General features: G+C 42.1%; 1 protein-coding gene across 1 annotated transcript in view; it reads right to left on the bottom strand.

Annotated features, from left to right (window-relative positions):
* Positions 1-1,544: 1,544 nt before the first annotated feature.
* LOC134874670 (glutamate receptor ionotropic, kainate 5-like) overlaps positions 1,545-20,762 on the bottom strand; it is a 290,705-nt gene continuing 271,487 nt past the window's right edge. The window contains exons 14-20 of the mRNA XM_063898761.1: positions 18,750-18,859; positions 17,393-17,566; positions 13,913-14,078; positions 12,595-12,820; positions 5,037-5,165; positions 3,375-3,580; positions 1,545-2,291 (exon numbers count right to left, since the gene is read on the bottom strand). Coding sequence (XP_063754831.1) covers positions 1,563-2,291; positions 3,375-3,580; positions 5,037-5,165; positions 12,595-12,820; positions 13,913-14,078; positions 17,393-17,566; positions 18,750-18,859 — 1,740 coding nt within the window. The 3' untranslated portion in view covers positions 1,545-1,562. The remainder of the gene's footprint in view (positions 2,292-3,374; positions 3,581-5,036; positions 5,166-12,594; positions 12,821-13,912; positions 14,079-17,392; positions 17,567-18,749; positions 18,860-20,762) is intronic.

The raw sequence follows: 20,762 nt of genomic DNA, 5'->3' as shown, positions 1-20,762 counted from the left end.
GACACAGGGAGGAAATGACAAACTTCAATGTAGTTTTTATTTTTGCGATCTGCCTTCCACACTTACCTGTGAGTGTGTGTACAATACATGTCTGGCCACAGGCAGCTTGAATACTCACCAGAAATATACACTGCACTCTGTTAGGGAGCTTGAGAAATGATTGGATTGGTGTGGGCTTTAAAAAAAAGGAAAGCACTCCAAATAAATATCTGTAACAGCATGGGGTTCCTAAGACTGGATTCAGCACTAAAACAGAATCATTAGGAATGTGTATTCCAATTTAAAACCTTAAATATTCATAATAGCCACAAATTTGCTTATTGGTCAGGAATTTAGAAGATATGATTAAAAAGAGACAATATAAAAGAATATATGTTGAATAAATTAGAGATAGTCTTATAAAATGAGAGAAGTCTTTGACTATAACAGCTACAAAAAGAAACTCTTCTGCCAAAAATGTTGCCACAAATCATTTCACTACAGTCCCTTACAGTTGGAGAGTGTTTAACCAAACAGATGTGACACAGGTCTGAGTGTGTCCGCACACCGGGCTGTTGCTCTGTATCTCCAAGTGTAAGCAGGCTCTATCCCAGACATGGATCCAAACTGGGCCAGCGTTCAGAGCTGGGTGAATACGCTCCAGTAGAACCAGGTGCAGAACACCGGGTCTGGCTGAACGACTCGGGTCTGCATCAGTGTGGATCTATTCCTGCTTCTCTCTTTATTTTTTGTTTGCTACATGCGACTCTTATGTTTTAACTTTGAAAAAGCAAAGCAGCTCTAAAAGATTGAGCCAGCTCTTTAAAAACAGGAGCTAAAAATGTCCTATTCACAAAAGATGCTAGTTTCTGATTCATAGAAACCAAACACACAGATCTAGTTTAGTTTAACCCCTTTACACAAAAATAAAGAACTCTGCCGCCCTACTCGCTGCTTTTAAGATAGCTCATGATGCTTCTCTTGGCGGATAGGATGCTGCGCAGTAAAGGAGAAGGGTCCCAGCACAGCAGTGGATACTTCAGATGAGTATCAAAGCCCCTGCTGCTCTGCTTCATCACAGCACTGATTGGTCGGTTTACAGACGTCGGCACAAACAGCAACAAAAGCTACATCCTGCAGAGACTCCTAATGATCCAGAGGACCTTCATCACTGTACAGCTGCTACTGTGTATGTGTGTGTGTGTCTCCTCCTGTACAAACACCTGCTTCAGTATCCAAACCGAAAAAAGGGAGTCATCCTCTCTTGGCACGGAGCGTGATGATTGGCCAAGGCAAGAGGTGAGGAACTGAATGGGGGCACAACAAACGCACCCCCAGCATGATGTCATTTTGGCACTTCCTGTCCAGTAGATTCCGAGCACCTCGACCGCTTTAATCCAAAGTGTAATGTTTATAACCCCCAACCCCCCCTCTGTACGAGTGCTGTGGAGAGGTGAGTGGTATGATCCACTGAGCCAAAGGGGATTCGTCTCTATGAAGGACCCCTAATAACCCACCCCCTCGACCCCCACCCCCCACTCTGCTGATATGCCAGTCTTGGCGAGTGTCCCCTCAGTCCCTCCTCAGTTGTGCCCCATCAATAAGTCTGTCGGGGGGCACATGGGTGTCTTAGGGGGAGGCAGTGGCCGGGGCGGTGGAAGGGGTTTTGTTTGGGCCTCCTGCGGGCTAGTTGCCCCCCCGCCCCCATCACTGTCGGCTCTGTCTGCTGGGATGGGAGGGGGCAGCGGGGGGAGGCGGGGCAGCGACATGGAGCCGTGGTGATAGTGGAGGTGGGGGTGGGCATTGTGGCGGAGGTGGTGACCACCAGGGGGGTGGAGGCGAGAGCAGGAGGAGGGGGGAGGAGGCAGTGGGGGGGTGAGCGCACTCCTCAGGCTCTGGATGCGCCGGCACTCCTGGCAGATGCGCACGTGGCTGCAGCCCTGCAGGAAGCTGCGCAGCGGGGCGGGGGGGGCCACCAGGGCTGACACCGGGGGAGGGGGGGGAGGAGGAGGTGTGCTGGTGCTGGCGCCCAGCGGGTCCTCCAGGAGCCTCTGTGGCCCCGGGCCAAGATCGGGGCCTCCTCCCAGACCTCCCCCCAGAGAGCTGCCCCCCCCCCGGTACAGTTTGCCGTTGCTGAGGCGCATCTCCCGGACCAGGCGGATGGGGCGGGGCGTGGCCAGGGCAAGGCGGGACGGGTGGCGCAGAACTCCCCCCCCCGCGCTGCTCAGAGGGCGGCGCCGGCGGGAGCGGGAACTCTTCTTACAGGAGACGGCGTTCCGGAACTCCGAGAGCATCTCCTGACACACAGAGACCTGGGGGGGGGGTTTACCTCTTTATTAAATGCACTTTGTTATTTACTTTGACTACTGTCCTCTAAAAAGATTCTCTACTGAAAGGGGGCGAACCTAAAGTTGTTCCAAAAAATCTATTTGAGGAATCGTAAAAAAATTAATGAATGTATTATTCATCAACTCTATCGATGTGGTAAATACATACAATAACCCCAGTAAACATTTTAATTTTTGGATTCTGAACTGTGAAACTGCACAATAACAGCAGTATAATAAATAATATGGCAGGATGTTGTATCTGGACACAGTTATGACAATAACTCATATTGCATTATTGATATTAGTGCAAACACATCCTTTGTTTATTTAATAAAGAAATCATTTTATTTTTAATTTACTTATTTAATATATTTCTCATGTGATACAAAGGGAAACTTTATTAGTTAATTTATATAATATAACTAATATTATTTTTTATTGTAACTGGGGACAAGATTTTAGATTTTTAAAATTCTTCAAATAACAATCTTCACCTCCTTATTAAATGTATGTTAATTAATCTTCATACATTTGTATTGTTTATTTTCCTTTTCCTTCTTCTTTTCAAAAACAAAGACCTAAATTCATAAAAAAGATCATTTTCTAAATTGTGAACTATTAATAATTGTATTATTCTTTAACTTCCACACAATAATGGCAGTATGGAGAAGTTTTAGCAGGATCTGGTATCTGGACATGTTATGACAATAAAACATACGTTGACCAAAGATATTGCATTATTGATATTAGCACAAACACAGCCAAGTTTAGTGTCTTTGTAGAAGAAATCATTTCTATATTAGCTTAGAAAATGTTTCATTCAAAACTATTATTAAATCTTTTTCTCATGCGTATACAAAATAATATTAATTCATTACTGTTACTGTTTGGTGAAGTTTTTACAATACACATCTTCTTTTATCATTTTATATATATTTGTTTTAAAAAAAAAAGTTTAAATTGAACAGAAGCATTACGTTTCATAGAGTCTTAAACTGATAATGAAAGATGAAAAAAGCATTTTACACACACACACACACACACACATACGGGCGGACGACCTACTGAGGTGTTAGAGCTGAGGTCGAGGCCGGGGGCGGGGCAGGAGGAGGCTGAGAGAGGAAGAGGAGGGTGATGATGAAGATTTACCTCGTCCGTCTCTGCGCTGCGCCGCGTCGACCAGACAAACTCCATGATGGCCACGAACACGGCGATGATGAGGCCGCAGATCAGAACCACAAAGATCCCCCCAATGTTCTCCATGCCCAGACCTGCAACACACACACTGTTATGTACGTATGTGTGTGTGTGTGTGTGTGTGTGTGTGTGTGTGTATAAAAACAGCAGTTGTGGAGACATGTCATGGTGCAGCTCGCTGGTCAGTCGTTGGGGATCATCCACTGGGAAGCATGAATGTCTACACACTGATCCAATAAGCCATCCAATATTCAGATGCAACAGCTTTGGTTTGGTTGGTTTTTAGACCAATCCCATCAGGCACAGCTGTACTTTGCTTTGTCGTCTCCTGTCTGTGGTACGGAGACCGGGAGGGGCCATAGAGAGAACAAATTAATAAAACGAGACCATGCTTTACTAATTCCTGCACACGAGAAGCAATTCGAGGCCTCAATTTAATCAATACGTCCGCATGATTTAATTAAATCAAAGAACAGAGAGCTGCTTGGGAGTGATGAGAAAGGAAGGGGTTGAAAGTTCGGTAAAGTTAGAAAGGCAAACTTTGGTTATTTTTTATTGTTCAAAATATCCACTAGCTTCATTTAAAAACATAGTTGTGCTCATTAAAATCACTTCACATATTAATGGTGTCCTGCTGCTTACACTACAACAACCATTTGTGGAAAAAAAGCACCGTTATAAAATATAGTGGGAAATCAATCTGCGTATATTACATTTTATTATGAACATATTTTGTCAAGTTTAGCATTTAGCTCAATAAGGCATCAAAGCATGGCTTGAGACTCAGACAGCTGATTAATCATAAACAATTTACAGTCTGTTCATCTGTCAATCTTTAAGGTAGTTATATCACATCTTATCTTGAACATTGTGAGGGATTGAACTGAACTTAAATATCAGGATACCGCCAGCTGTGTGAGTCTCCTCTGAACTGTTTAGAGATGATTTTCTTTGAGAGACAACCTAGAATCCCAATAAGGCAACGATCCACTGTACCCCCTGAGTAATGACCACAGCTCCCTCACATACCCACAACACTGGGCGATTACTGGCAAATGCCTCAATGGAGGGAAAAAAACTAAACAACTACAGATTGCCGTTTAGCTTTTCAGAAAACACATCTCACTTCACACTGTACATTAATATTTAATTTAATATTCCATTCCTCACACCCTTAATGTAAATGATATCCTGCTTTATATTGTGTTCACTGAAAATTGGCCCTTCAATACTGTTATTTTGTCAGGCGGTCATCTGTATATGTTCTACTCTAGCAGTTATATTTTAAAATTGTTTATTTCTACTCTTTTAATTTCTAATTATGAGCAATGGCTTGTTTGTTTATGCTGATGAAAAAAATGGTATCATATCTTATCTTATCTTATCTTAGCACCGGGGTCAACACATCCTGGAGGAGAGGACCTGTTGTCCAGCATGGAGTATAAAACTCTTTGATTGGCTCTCTCCCAGAGGCTGGATGTAGAGATGGACAGGGTTCCCTCAGTGTCTCGGCTCTAATGTGACACCCACCTTTGGCCCGGTGGTCCTCCTCTTTGGGACACTGCCCCCCCTCCCACCAGCGTCTCTTCAGGATCTCCAGCCGGTTGCTCTCCTGCAGCTGTAAGATCCCCAGAGTGATCTCCTCTTTGTACGGAGAGCCTGAGGGAGGACAGAGACCCGGGTCAGTCACCATCTGAAGTCAGTCAAATCAAAACTATAAGCAAACACCTCGCCGCTCTGTCTCTGAACCTCTCTGCTGCGAATATGCTGCGGGAACTCACACTGTCATGTTAGCATCATTCATGCTAATACTCACATGCTGGGGTTTAATGGCTATCGGCGGACCAATAAACCACAGCAACTCAGAGGTATCTCTGACAGCCATCCATAAACTGACCCCCCCACAGTGGATACATTTCCTGAGGCATTCTTAATATTTATAGGGTCAGAGAGATGTGTAATATTTCACAAACACGATAACACGTCTTCCCTGTCTGATGATATTATCCCCACAGTATATTCACTGATGTGGCACCTTCTTTAACCATGGGGAGAAAAAGCAGCCAGACCATAAACACAGGGTGCTGGACAGAAAAGCATGTGAGAGATGGAACAACATTTACCCGTCTCTCTTTTAAGATATGAGAAGAAGCCTGCTGGCTAGTTTGATTTATGTTTTGCTATGAATAAGTTCCATTATTTGATTTCATAGAATACATCTAAGGAACACATTTGAGTATTTGATAGAATACACATATTAAACAAACACGGCTCATTTTCAGATCAGGCTCCAAACCACATCCTACCCACTCCCACTCCGCGGGGAAGTGAACTACGTCTGTAGTCTCACTCGCAGCTGAACGAGGTTCCCTCTCAGGTGGGGGGTGAATACAGCAGCAAGCTCCCCCCCTCTCCAGCAGAAACAGGAAATGCCGTAACTTTTTGCAACAACGGTTTCAAATCAGCATCTCTTGGTCAAAAAATAAAATAATAACTTCAAAATAAAACTCAGAAAATCTTTAATGGCGTTTGTTTTTCGTAAACGTCTTTTATTTATAAGCTGCTTAGTTTTTACAACAGTCTGTAAATAAAAATAACTTCCTAATAAATGTGTTTTCTAGACTAAATTGGGTTTATGATCCTAAGTTGAAACCATACGAGGTAACAGGAAGTAGTTAACACCTCAATGAAGATATTACATGATATCTTGTTCTGCAGTTCACCAGTCTGAATGTTAGCAGGAACTGTTTGTAACAGCATGTTTCCTGAGGGACACACACAGCGTGGGTCTGGTCACGTAGAGAGGCAGGTGGAGTCAGGTGCAGACTCGCTGTTGGAGGGCTTGATAAGCCCCTCCACACTCGTTGGTTTGGAATGGCACTTAATGTGCATTTTTCTGGTTGTTCTGAGGTTATAACTTTATGGTTTATTGCACCTATTCAAAGACAGTTTAGAGTCAGCTCAATGAAATGTGTAGGGCCGGCTGAGCCAACAGGCTGTATTCTGAGTAATGTTGGCATGAATTGACTGAGCAACCACTGGCCATAGTTTATTATTTAGTACATTAATTTTACACAGGCATAGAAAAAATATTGTAAAGAACATACTGAAATCACATTTCATGTGTGTGTGTGTGTGTGTGTGTGTGTGTGTGTGTGTGTGTGAGAGCGTTTCACACATATATGTGAATAACTTTAGATTTCTTATGTGTGTGTGAGAGCGTACAGCCTGGCCCACACAGAGCCCTGACCCCAACCCCATCGAACACCTTTGGGATTAATTTAACGGAGAGCCAGGCCCTCTCGTACAAGATCAGTGTCTGACCTCACAAATGCTCTTCTGGATGAATGGGACACACTCCAACATCTTGTAGAACGCCTTCCTAGAAGAGTGGAAGCTGTTCCAGCGGCAAAGGGGGGGACAACCTCACATTAATGCCTAAGAGTTTGGAATGGGATGTCATAAAAGCTCCTGTGGTTGTAATGTGTAGGTGTCCCAATACCTTTGTCTATAAAGTGCGTGTTCCTTCTTGATTACTTGGAACTTAAAACTCAGTTTTTCATTTATTATATAAGCAGATTTACTCATACCAGAAATAATCACATTTATACTTTTTTAGTGAAATTCCAGGTGTTTGATTCCACTTCCAAAACCTGCCATGATTTGTTTTAAGTCCCCCACAGGATTGGAAATCCGGCTACACTTATAGACAAGAACAGTGTGAAGAATATGTGCTTTTATTCAGGTTGATCCTGCTACTGTAGGAAGTGACAAACATGTAGTTCAACATTAGAACAGCAGGGATTCAAAGTTATTACACAGGTTTTCAACATTTGATGTCAAGGTAGATGCTCCAACAATTAGGACACACACTGCCTGTGTTTTAGACGGTTATCTTAATGCATATCAGTTCTCCATTGAGCTTCGACGGAAATAAGATGGAAATAAAATAAAATTATTTGTAGGAATATTGATATTTTGTTGCATGGTTTGAGGTGATACTGTGACACATAAATAAATGAAAAACACGGTTTTAATACATTTTTACTTTTAACTTCCCCTCCATATTTTCCGCACACTGATGTTAACGGAGGTAAAGATGTCTCTCGGCTGTGATTGGTTGTTCCTCCTCACATGACAAGCGGTGCGCGCTGCTCTGTTGCAAATGTTGAACTATGTCCAACTCACTGCGCCTAGTCGCTCCCTGAAAAAAAGGCTCCTGGGAGCTGTGTTTGTGTTCAGGTGTGACGGTTGATGCTGCAGCCTTCACTATTGGAGGAATAAAACCTCACATGTATATGTGAACAACTTTGGATTTCTTATGTGTGTGTGAGAGCGTTTCTTATGTGTGTGTGAGAGCGTCTCCTATGTGTTAATGAAAGAATTGTACATATGTTTGTAAATGATTTTGGTTTCAGTTGTGTGTGTGAGTGTTTCACATGTGTAGGAGAACGGTATTTCTGAATAATGTCCCTAACGGTCCAAATCCAACCGGCCTGATGCTTATGTTAACTGTTTTTAGGGAGCAGCTTTATGTTTTCTTTATTTCAAAGTGGACCCATTTTAATTTGATTTATTTTCTTCGACTCCCCCAAGTGCTGTATTTAATTTATTTTAAAATAGGCCTACAAGTGCCAGTGTATTATTTTAATTCTCTTTATAAGAGTTCTGTGTTTATTATTAGAGGTAAAAATACCAATTATTTCTATAATGTTATAAATAACAATCTGAAGTTTTTGTATATGGTATAACAATATATAAAACTTTATAAGCTATCAAGCTTTAAAATAATTATTTTTTGCGGCTCCTGAGAAAAATAATTGGTGGAAGAGGGGGCAAAATGGCTCTTTTGGTCCAAACGGTTGCAGACCCCTGCCTTAGTCAGTACATTTCAGTCAGAGATTCTCCCAAACTGATCTGCTCACTGTAACCACTGCAACAGCTACTATAGCTATAGTATAGGCCCCCACAGAGTATTGCTCCAGCTACACTACAAGGTGTCCACAACACTGGATTCTTCTATTGGAACAAAACAGAGCCTGAGCCGGTTGCCCTGAACTCATCAGGAGGAAAAGTTTCAGAGAGAGCAAGAGAGATGAGAGACTGACTAATGACAGGTGTGTTGCACAACCTGCAGCTAAAGTAACTTTGTTAACCCTTGTTCCTATTTCTTACAGGCCAACAGCCTTGCCTGAGAAAAAGAAGTGCTATTAGATTCCCTTAGAGCACTCGTTGCTGGTCCTTTCCCTGAGGTTAAGACCACTCATTTAAAGCCGTGCTCCGTATAAAGAGACCCACTCAGCGGGGTGAGGTCTGAGCTCACAGGAGGAGGAACGTTTTGCTGCACCAGGTGGTTCAGCTGCTCTGACTCTGGCTCCTCATACTCCTCCCCTGATGATAGGGGAGCTCCCTGTACAGTCTCTACCTCTGCTGAGAGACAGACTTCCCCTTGCTCTGACACAGACAGTGGTGAGATATAGTTATCCTCCAGGAGATAGTCTGCCCCATGTGCTTCTGAGCCACAGAAATACAGTATGATGCTGAAAATACCAAACAGATCCCCCATTGTAGCATGCCTCATCCCCCTCTATTTCAGCCCTGTTCCTGAAGTGCTGATTCTGTGACTGTAGCTTTAAATGACCTAGCCGCTGCTGGCCACGCCCCTTTAGAGCTGCTGCTGACCACGCCCCTTTGGAGCTGCTGCTGGCCACCCCCTTTAGAGCTGCTACTGGCCACGCCCCTTTGGAGCATCATGATCTCTCCTCTGAAGAGAGTTTTCTACCAGGAGAAACTCAGCTAAACGCTGCCGTGATTAAACTCCATATTATGTTCCAAACCACATCCAGCATTATTTCTGAAACAGTATGGAGCTCAAACGTTTCTCTCTCGGTTTACCACAAGGACAGGACCTTTATATTACACATAGTCTCTCCAGTACAGCGTTAGCACTGAGTGTTAGCGATGCTTGCTAATGTAAACACAGACCATAATACTTCCAGAACACGTGGCGCATTGTTTCTGATACAGCTCATAGCTTGTTCTTTCTCAGTGTTTACCACTAGAACAGAGACACTATATGTATTATATATACAGCAACTCTAAGTCCCTCCTGCAGACATCCTGCTGAACACACAGACACACAGCTGGGGGGGATTCAGCTCGCGGACTGTATATGGGGGACGATAGGTTGGGACCTGTAACGTCGGCAGGACGTTGCCAGGAGTTCAATGTAAGGCCAGCCCACATTTCCCTTATTATGTCATAAGGACAGTAAATCTGGATCAGCTCGTTTGTACCCCCGTTTTTAGAGATGTGGGTAAGGAGCGAAAGAGAGAGGGCTGTATTTTCTGACACTTTGTGAGTCTCCTTACACACCGGGGACACATATGTATGTATAATAAACACAGCAAAAAGTGCATTTAGCATAACAGGGGACCTTTAACTAATAAGAGTTCCTGCAGTGAGCCTCCCAGAGAGTACTACAAACGTTTGAGAGGTGCACACTTCCAAGGCAAGGAGAGAACTCCATCATCAACTCCGTCTAGTCCTTATACATGCCTGTACTCAAGATACATCCATCTTTCTGACAATTGTATTTTTCTGTACCATAACAAACTTAAAATTACATTTGATTCAACTCTGTTGCAGTATCCAGTCAGTAAAGTGCAAAAGACTCAACACTCATTACACTACCTTAAAAACAAAGGCCATTTTTAAAAGATGTATGGTCTCCAATGTTGCCTTACACCAGGTGTGTCTAAACTACGGCCCGGGAGCCAACTGTGGCCTGTGGTCCATTTTTAATTGCTAATTGTAGAAGTAAAATGGAATATTTCCAACATGTGAATCTTGTGATTGTCTTATATTGTACCTTAAATATACCCTGTTGCCCATAAAAGCTGGAATACAATATTCGTGTAAATTGGAAAGAAAAGAGGAATGTTTCTGAAAACAAAATTATTCCAAATATATTAGTGTGTATACTGTATACAAATATATGACACAGTATTCATGTGTAAATAAGTCACATTTTCTAATACATTCAGTCTATTTAAGTTGAAAACATTTTGTACCAAATCTTAGTTGATAAGAAAATGCCCAATTATTAATTTACATAACAAGCTTTAAATATACCCTTGTTTTAAGGGATTAGCTGCCAACACTTTTTGTAACAGAATAAATGAAACCCTGTGGAGAACTGTGATGTTTTTTCATATATTAAATTATCCAGCAAGATTTACCTACATTTGATTGATTTAGCTAACTAATAACTTAACTTGTGAGGCAATTTACCTCTCCTGTAGTGAGGGGCCCACCCCTTCCTATGTTCTTCTGTATGTCAGTGAAAACAGTTTGGACAACCCTGCTTTACATGGTACAGAGTGATTGACACTTGACCCAGCTGTCCCTTGATGTTCTAGGTTGGTGTTCCACTGTCCAGTCAACAAACCTGGCAGTAATAAATATCATTTAGAAATAATCCTTTCTGTCTAATGTTTGAAAAGTAGCTTGTTTTTGTCTCACAATGTTTGATGCATCCTGCATCTCTAAGGCCCTAGTCAGCAAGTTTATGTTTTGTTATATTCCTGTTTTATTTTGTTCCTCTCATTTCAGTGTCATCTCTTCCTGCTCCTTGATTGAACCCACCTGCGCAACTTCCCTAATTAGTTCAACTGTGCCCCATTATCATCCCTTCCCCCTGTGTATTTAGTCGGTGTCCACATTCCCCTCAGTGTCAGTTCGTCTTTGTATCTTCAAGCGTTCCAGCATTATATTCCCTAGGAGTTAGCTTCGACGTGTACCGGACCCAGCTTCCTTTCCTGACCCAGCTCCTGCCTTATCCTTGTCTGTTTTGTTTGCCTTCCAATTGACTTCACTGTGTACCGAACCTTTGCCAGTAAAGACTTTGAAATCAAACCTCTGTTCCTGAGTCATTTTATAGAGTCCTCCACATGTGTTCACTCAGTCATATTCCTGATTGTTGTGTAGCTTTGCATTATCTTCCCCTTTATTAAATTCTGTCTTAAATTCAGACCACTGATGTCTTCAGGTGATCTGTTGACCATCGGCCCAAACTCACTTACCCGCTCAACCCAGGATGTTTCCCTTGCCATCCGACGGCTTCATTGTCAGCCCCTCCACTCATGTCCGCAACCTTGGCAACATCCTCAACCCCACCCTCACTTTCCTCCCTCATATTAACCAGGTCACAAAACAACACCTTCTTCCACTTAAAGAACATCGCCCGCATCAGACCCTTCCTGTCATCCACTGCTGCTGAAACTCTGCTCCATGCTGTCATTACATCCCGTCTTGATTACAGCAACAGCATTCTGTATGGTTCACCTGCTTACATCCTCAAAAAACTTCAATATGTCCAAAACTCAGCTGCCTGCATGCTCACCTCCACCCGGCGCTCCGACTACATCACCCCTATCCTCGGAGACCTCCACTGGCTCCCTATCCAACACTGTATTGACTCTAAAATCTTACTTTTCACTTACAAAGCCCTCAACAACCTAGCCCCCCCTACCTCTGTGACCTCATCCAACGACACACTCCCAACCGCTACCTCAGGTCTGCTGATGCTAACCTACTACAGCCCAGAACTCCTAAACTCCTTTCTGTTGACCGTGTGGTCCAGACTTGGAAACTGTTTGTTTTGTTTGTTTATTAAACACCGTGAACTATAAATGACTACAGACTCTTGTATGGAATATGTCACAGCGAACAGCAACTTTTAGCCTCTCAGTGGCATCACTCATAGGGAGTTTTTGCCGCTACAATTATTATTATTATTATTATCATCTGCTTATGGAATTTATTAAAGTATTATGTGCAGCCGAAAAATCCAGACTTTGGAGCAAATAAAAAAAACACCTAACAAACTAACAATGTAATTCCTTGCATTGAGTCAGGTGGAAAGACTGATACCACCAAACTCTGCCTTACAGACAATTTCTTTCTTCTCTGAATGGTCTCATTTTGTAAATGTCACATCATTGCATGGTAAATGAACCCCTAGCCCCTCCCATCACCTTCCCTCAAAGGGATTTTAACATACACAGTAGCATTACCCCACACTCACCCAGGGGCATGCCGATGCCGTATCCCTTGGTGTCCAGCAGGCCCCCGATCTGCGTCAGGTTGCAGTTGAGGCTGCGGTAGTACTCGTTCATGGTGCTCTCCATCAGGAAGGCGTACTTGGAGTTGATAACGCGGGCGATGCCCTCCTCCGTGCTCTTCACGAACACGCTGGGCTGCTTGGAGTACATGTAGTTCCACATGCGCTGGTACGTCTGGTACCGAGAGTTCTGCAGGAACACGCAGCAGGGTCACCGTCACAGTTCAGACCAAGACAGCTACAGAGTTTGAGTCCAGTGTGAGTGGACCAACAGTTATTATATTCAAGTTTTTGTCAAAGTGTTTTCTCTATAGTATTTTTGTACTGTCAAGTGTCAGTTTTTATTCATCAGATAATGTTGAAAACTTCAGTCTATCCAGTCGAGCCAGCAGACCATTTTCCTATTTTACACAAGATTTTACTTAAGTTTCTTTTTCTTTAACTTTTTTATTTTTTACAGATATAAAACATGACATGAGGAGTTGCTTGCACTTGTCTTACCTCAAATACAGTCATGTATGTTTACTGGACTTACATCCTCATTGGAAATATTACTTTCTGCCTTAGATATTCATCAGCAGCACACCAATGTGTCTCTTTTAAACCATAAAGCTAAAATGAAAAAAATAAATAAATATATATATAGGCCTATTTGTATATAAAAACAATATGCAGAATCGTATGCTTATGTGTGAGACTGAAAGAACATTCATTCATTTAGTTATATTTAAACTCTGAATTCATGTTAAGGATATTTTGGCCTTTCTCGTGCGCACGTTATTTTCAAACTTTTCTTTTGTCTTTGTCTGAGTAATAAATGACCACTCATTACCTGTAATATTATCCAAACAACAAGCAGTTTAATAATAAGGAAATAAATACAAATAAAACAAAAAATATAAGGAAATAAAATGAATAAGAGAAAAGAAGGTCTGACAAAATGTATGGTATCACATGTTTTAATTGTGGTCATCTTTAAATAAAATAGTCTGCTGTGATTTTTCTAAATGTCTCAATGAATGCTTTTATCGTTTTTTTCTGCTGTTAAAAGTTACATTTTTAGTAATCATTTTTCATTTTGTCATATTGTTGGACAGTATATCAAGAGTATAACGTGCTGGATCCAAAGTGAAGGCATGCCTAACACCTTTTTTAAAAACTACATTTAAGTCCTTTTCTGTCAATGACATTGATAGATATCGATGTGAACCATCTGAATCTTCCTCTAGATGTTTGCCTAACATCCTCTGAAACACAGTGAGCAGCTTCTCTCCCATCTCACCATGAAAAAGGTCATGGTGGATCCCCCGTGGATGGTGCCGTACTGGATGTTGGTCTGATCAGCCAGATCATCTGGAGACTCGATGGGAACTTCCATCCTCTGCACGGTCAGGAACGCCGCCAGGTTGGCCGTGTAGGATGAGATGATGATGAGGGTGAAGGCCCACCTGTGAGGACAGAGAGGAAGAGCAGCTCTGGTTACCCTGAGATACTCTCAAACCCTCACTCCTCTCTGTCTCTTCATAAGGAGCTGCCAGTGGAAGCAGGAAGCAGACAGAGGGAGAGACAATACAGCAATCCAACGGAAGGTGAAATGTATATATATGCATATATATGCCATCAGACTTCACAACAAGGGGTTAACAATGCAATTCACTCAACAATAACCCGGACTGCACATAAAACCTGCTCTGTTTGCGCAAAGACTTTGACCTGCATCAGTATCTGTATACACAAATGTAAATATATTTAACAATCCGGACACAAAAATGTATGTATGTTGATTTAATTCACTTTTTGTTTTTACAGTTACTTACCTGTGCATCATTTTAATTTGAATTGTATTTAGTTGTATTATCCTCTGTGAATCTGTATGTCCTGTTTTTCATTCTCTCTGTCGCTGCTTTAACTCCTGAATTTCCCCACGGGGATTAATGAAGGTTCATCTTATCTTATCTTACATTTATATAAACTTTTCATATTTAAATGTAAAAGTATATATAATAAAAAAAATATCATCATAATTAATACGGTTAATCATAATATCCTAAAAGTATATATATATATATATAGAGTGTATATCGGGTTTTTTCTGGGGTCATCTAAGGTCACACCTGATAATTACAATGGACTCTCACAGTGCATCACGGACTACATCAGTTTCTGTGAAGAGAGCATTGTACCCACCAAAAAGGAACAATGCTTCCCAAACAATAAACCCTGGACCAATGGGGACATTAAAACCCTGCTGAACAAGAAAAAAGGGCTTTCATGGCATTTTTCTCCAGCTGAAAATGACAGCAGGAGTTCTCTGGCACCATTTCCCACCTCTTCTACTTCTTCTCCACTGAGAAGCTGTCACTGATGCAGCGGGATCACAGCTTGGTGGCCTGGATCACTGACTACCTCACCAGCAGACCTCAGTATGTCAGACTGCAGGGCAGCGTGTCTGATGTGCTGGTGAGCAACACTGAAGCCCCCCAAGGAACTGCGCTGTCACCATTCCTGTTCACCCTCTACACCTCTGACTTCCGCTTCAACTCCGGCTCATGCCACCTACAGAAGTTCTCCGATGACTCCTCCACCGTCAGCTGCATCACAGATGATAACGAGGAGGAGTACAGGGCCCTGGTGGAGAGCTTCGTAGGCTGGTGTGACAACAACCACCTCCAGCTCAACATCAGCAAGACTAAGGAGCTGGTGGTGGACTTCAGGCAGAGCACGAAGAGGTCTCTAACCCCCGTCACCATCAGGGGGGAGGAGGTGGAGGTGGTGAACAGCTACAAGTTCCTGGGAGTGCACCTCAACAATAAACTGGACTGGTCAGACAACACTGATGCTCTCTTCAGGAAGGGACAGAGCAAGCTGTTCTTCCTGAGGAGGCTCAGGTCCTTCAACGTGTGCATGAGGCTGCTGCAGACGTTCTACCGGTCTGTGGGGGCCAGTGTGCTCTTCTTTCCCGTGGTGTGCTGGGGGGAACACCAACAAACGGATGCTGACAGGCTGAACAAGCTTGTGAGGAAGGCTAGCTCTGTTGTTGGAGTTAAACTGGACAATCTGGAGGAGGTGTCCGAGGGGAGGACCTGGAGGAAACTGGACAGTATCCTGGATAACCCCTCCCACCCCCTCCATGCAGACTAGTGAAGATGAGGAGTACGTTCAGCCACAGACTAACCCACCTCGGCACAGCACTATGCGCCTGGGAAACTCCTTTGTGCCTGTAGCCATCAAGCTGCACAACAAGGGGTTAACCATGTGACTCACTGACAGTAACCCGGACTGCACATCAAGCCTGCACTCTTGCACTAACTTTGACCTGCACTTTCTTTCTGCACACATACATGTGTATATTTTTAACAATACTTTCGTTACATATCTGTATATATATTTTTTTTCATTTAGAATTCTTATTTTTTCATTTAAATGTGTGTTTCATATCCCTGTGTGAATCTGTACTCTTTTTCCTCTTCTCTGTTGCTGCATAAACACTTGAATTTCCCCACAGGGATTAATAAAGGTACATCTTATCTTATCTTACTCGCCCTGTACATGAGCGAGCGCTACCCCTCTGATAATATACTGAGGGAATAACCAGAATAAAAAAGACTCTCCACCAAGAGTCAGACATCCAAACTTTAACAACACAGTTGGACACGAGAGATATCACCACTGGTTCACATGTGAAATATTTAGGGTCAGGGTCAGCTGCTTGGAGCAGGACAGAGGAGGAGAGGAAATGAGGAGTAGAAGAGAGGAAGAGAGGAGAATCGGAGGAGAGGAGGGGAAGAGGAGAGGAGGAGCGAAGTAGATGAGGGGAGGAAACACATCAGGAAGAGAGGCTGAGCCATAATCACATGAGAGACCCTCCTCCATCTGTTCAGCTCCAGCTCATGAGCCTGAGCAGAGCCAGGAGGAGCTGGATTTACATTTGAAGACTAGCTGCTGCCAAGAGCATTGTTCAAAGAAGTTATAACGTCTTAGCATGGAATCAAAAGAAAAGGAAAGTTAAGAATAAAAACAACTACAAATTCAATCAAAAAAGTCAAGGACAACAGCTTCTATAAGCTTTACATATGGGACTTCTGTTTGTTTTCAGACTAATGTTAGCATTTTACCTCTGGTGACTGCATCACCGCTACAGAAATCATAAGGAGGTGTTATTATCTGGAGATTAATCTGCTGAACAAAATGTGTCAGTAGCATGTGTTTGATAACGTCCTTTTTTTCTGCAATTTTCTTAAGTCCAATGGAAGCTCCCACTGCTTCGTTGAGGGAGTCCTTGTGATGTCTTGGGTTAGCCTCCATGATATGTCATCATTCTCCACTCTGTAACCAAGTACATTAACTCAAGTATTGAAGTTAAAAATGTAGGTATTTGTAATTTACATGAGTATTTTATCTTATGCTACGTTATACTTTGACTCCACTACATTTGGATTACATATTTAGTTACATGTTACTTAGGTTGCAGATTTAGGTTCTTCATTTTTTTTTTTCTTTAAGTTTTTATTAACTTACTTCCATACATATTCATACACAATGAAACAGTTTCTGCCAATAATCCATTTTTTTACAATAAAACATTTAAAAACAAATAAAAAGTATCAAAATTAAGACACAACAGAAGAAATTGTAATTTAGTATGAGAGGCCCCCCAGTGGCAGATTGACACATTGCATGTTTAATCGTAAACTTTGAATGCATAGGAACTTTTTTATTTGTTGTGTCTGACAGCTGATGAGTGAGAAGCAGGTGTACGCACCAGACCCCGCTGACGCAGCGGGTGGAGAGTGCCCGGGGCATGATCTCTGAGCCCTGCTGCATGAAGCCCCCGACCGGGAACCACAGACTGTTCCCCAGCGTGTACTGGTTCTCCAGAACGTTCCGTCGCTCCCGCAGGCACGGGTGAGGGTTGTACCACTCATAAGGGCTGAGTCTGGGGGGGTAGTCAGAATAGAAACGGACCAGACTTCACTACAGACACAAACACATCCTCCTGACTTTTTCTACTCTGAAACACATTCCAACACAAGAGCCCAAACCAATAAGCACAGACTCTACATCAGGGACATTAAACTGTCTGATCAAAGTGTCTGTATGTATTAAAGTTATTAATCAGAGGGAAAGAAAGTTAAGGATGTATTTGAGAGTGAGAGAGGCAGAGAGGTATGATACAATTTCACTTAAAACACAGATAACACAACATAGTTACACAACATATCTGTTAATGACATAAGACCGGAGTTACAGTCCTGTAAATGTTCCTGTGAATAACTAAATGACAGTCGGGGTCAGACAGAGGGAGGAAGGGAAGTGGCAGAAAAAGACATGCACTGAGACTGAAGCACAGTTTTTACAGTGAGAAAAGCGGGACATTCAGGACATCTAGACACATCTTTTTATTAGCAACACTTTCCTTCTTAAAATTGAGTTTTTAGTATAAAACTTTATATTGTTTTATTTATTTTAAAGGTTTTATATGTTCTAAATATTATTATTTAACAGTTATATCGGCAACATTTCCTTTTAAGTTGTTTTTTTAGTCTCTTAATGATTTATCCTCTATTATAATTAAGTTTACGTATTTTTTTGTGTACACAAGTTTAAGCTATTTACAAAATACATTTTTAGATTTTGTTGTATTGATTTATTTTGTCTTCCTTTATTTCTTTGAGAGGGATCATTATCTGTTTTACTGTTTTTAGTATCATACCTTTTACCTCCTTGTTGAAACACTGTGTTATGTTGTCATGCTGCATGTGTTCAAAAGAGGTGTTAGCATCTGATCTGAGGAGAAGTTCTTCTTGTTAGTTTTTATTTGTGTTTTTATGATGGGTGCCCTATGTAAAGCACTTTGAGCTGCACCTGCTGTTGGAAAAGTACTATATAAATAAAGCGTTATTATTATTATCTGCAGATTTTTGAAAGTCCAGAAGAAATCAACAAATCATAACACAACATCATAAATGGCATTGAGTTTTATTGAATCTGAATAAGTGAGATTTTGAGGGGCCAGTGGACATGTTTTGTACAGCCAGACCAGCAGTAGCACTTTAGCAGGAGCTAGCACACACACACACACACACACACACACACACACACACACACACACACTTTACCTGGCAGCGAGGAAGAGGACGCAGCTGACGGCGAGGTAGGCCAGCAGCATGAAAAGCCACACGGCCGGAGAAAAGGGGTCCAGGAAGGAGAAGTAGCCCGGCTTCCGGCCCTGGAACACACACACACACCATCACTCTGTTAATACTGTTTATTAGAACTTACTCACTTATGAAACTGTTCCCAATGTTCCCATATGAAAGCGAATGTTGAGTCACTCTGGTCCTGTGACTTTGTAAATGAGTCCCGATTCCTCACAGTCTCACACGTGGAGTCACGTGGACTTTAAATTTAAATCAAGAGCTTCATCCTGAGAGGAAGTTCTGATGTCTCCAGGTGGAGGCAGTGAGCCGTGATGATGACCATCTGCCAGGCATAGAGCTGTCAATGTCTCAGTTACTAACACAACCTTCCCTCTCTACAGCCATGTAGGTTTGAAAATACATAATAAGATACATCTTCATTTTTCATGACTTTCTGGATTCACTAAATAATTATATTACAAAAAAATGTGTTTAAAAAAGATTCAACATTTCATTTTGAGCTGGTTCAGTCAAACCAGTTTCCTCAGGAGATACTGAGTGTTGGTGGTTGATCTTCACATCTATTGGATATTCATTCATAACGTTTTGCAAACAATGGTGTTAAATGAATGTAGTGTACAGTATTTGAGGTACACATGTACATGTGATGATTCTGTAAAGCCCCCATTCAGTTCAATCCAACATCTACACAGCGCTGTCTCAAACAGCACAGATTAAACCATTTCAATTCAACACATAAGCACACGTTTCTACTGAGGGACATTTGATCTGAAGTCTCTGCTACAATGAAGATATCAGAGGAGCTTTATGAGTAACACAGAGCAGAGAACCCTCATATTCTCAGACTGATGCACCTCAGTTTTCTGCTGTGTGTTTATCTTCTCAGGAAGGGGTCACAAAACGTTAGTACTGACTGTGACTATTATCTATCCCATAAAAACATTATCATGTGATCAACATCTTGTTCTTTGAATATTGTAAATCCTGCACATGTTGCACATCTCTGCTCCACACTACCTCTCTTTAACCTGCACAGCTCTCCACTTTGAATATAGTATTTGACATATTTGATTATATTTGACTGTACTCTGTTTCTCACATATTACAGTTGTGTAAAAAATTGTCTTTATTTTTCCATTGCAAATTCCTAGTTTGTGTAAACCTAGTTGGTAATAAAACCGCTTCTGGTTCTGGTTCACTTATCAGATGGAAGTCTTCAGAGTTGGTTGTGGTGTGAGATCTGAGATTTGAGGCCATCCAGAGGTTTTTCAGGTCAGCTGTCAATCATCCTCACTCTCACTTAGAGGAGCGTCTCTTGTTGTCTCAGCCCTGACGTTCTTCCAGCAGGGTTCAGTTCACTGTTTTAGTTTTAAGACACCTGAACCCATATGTAGGCCTACTGGTGAACATGGGATTTCAGAACGATGTTCCTGAATCAACACCAAATTTGCCTCCTCAGGGCTCATCAGCTGGTGGATGACACAGTATGGCTCAAAGTGATAAACACAATGTGAGAAGAAATAGAGAAGTCAAATCAAACCGAGTTTCAACCCTATGGTCTCGGTTAAGTCTATATGTAAAGGTGAGACACAGTAATAAAGGAAGTTGCTCAGGATCTCAGTTTGGATGTTATCAGCCCATTGAGGGGCAGTCATCAGCTGCTCACCATCCTTATGCTGCGCACAGAGCAAGAGTCTGAATCTGAATTAAAAGAAAACAAATGAACTTGATACAGTTATTAGGAAAGGTTTGGGTTGTAATAAGTATGATCTGAAAGAAGTCCATGTATTTAGTTTGACACGAGACAAGAGCAGCACTCCACCTCCTCCAATGCCAGACTAACCTCCCTCGGCTGTTGCTACAGCCACTAGAGGGCGGCATTGTCTTGTTGTTAAAGCGCTGATCAACCAGGGAAAGATGTGATGTCCTTTAAAACTCCCTGCCAGGCTCAGGGAGTTACAGATTACAACA

The sequence above is a fragment of the Eleginops maclovinus genome, chromosome 13, assembly GCF_036324505.1.
Source record: "Eleginops maclovinus isolate JMC-PN-2008 ecotype Puerto Natales chromosome 13, JC_Emac_rtc_rv5, whole genome shotgun sequence".
NCBI classification, from domain to species: domain Eukaryota; kingdom Metazoa; phylum Chordata; class Actinopteri; order Perciformes; family Eleginopidae; genus Eleginops; species Eleginops maclovinus.
This window is presented reverse-complemented; position numbering and strand designations above follow the sequence as displayed.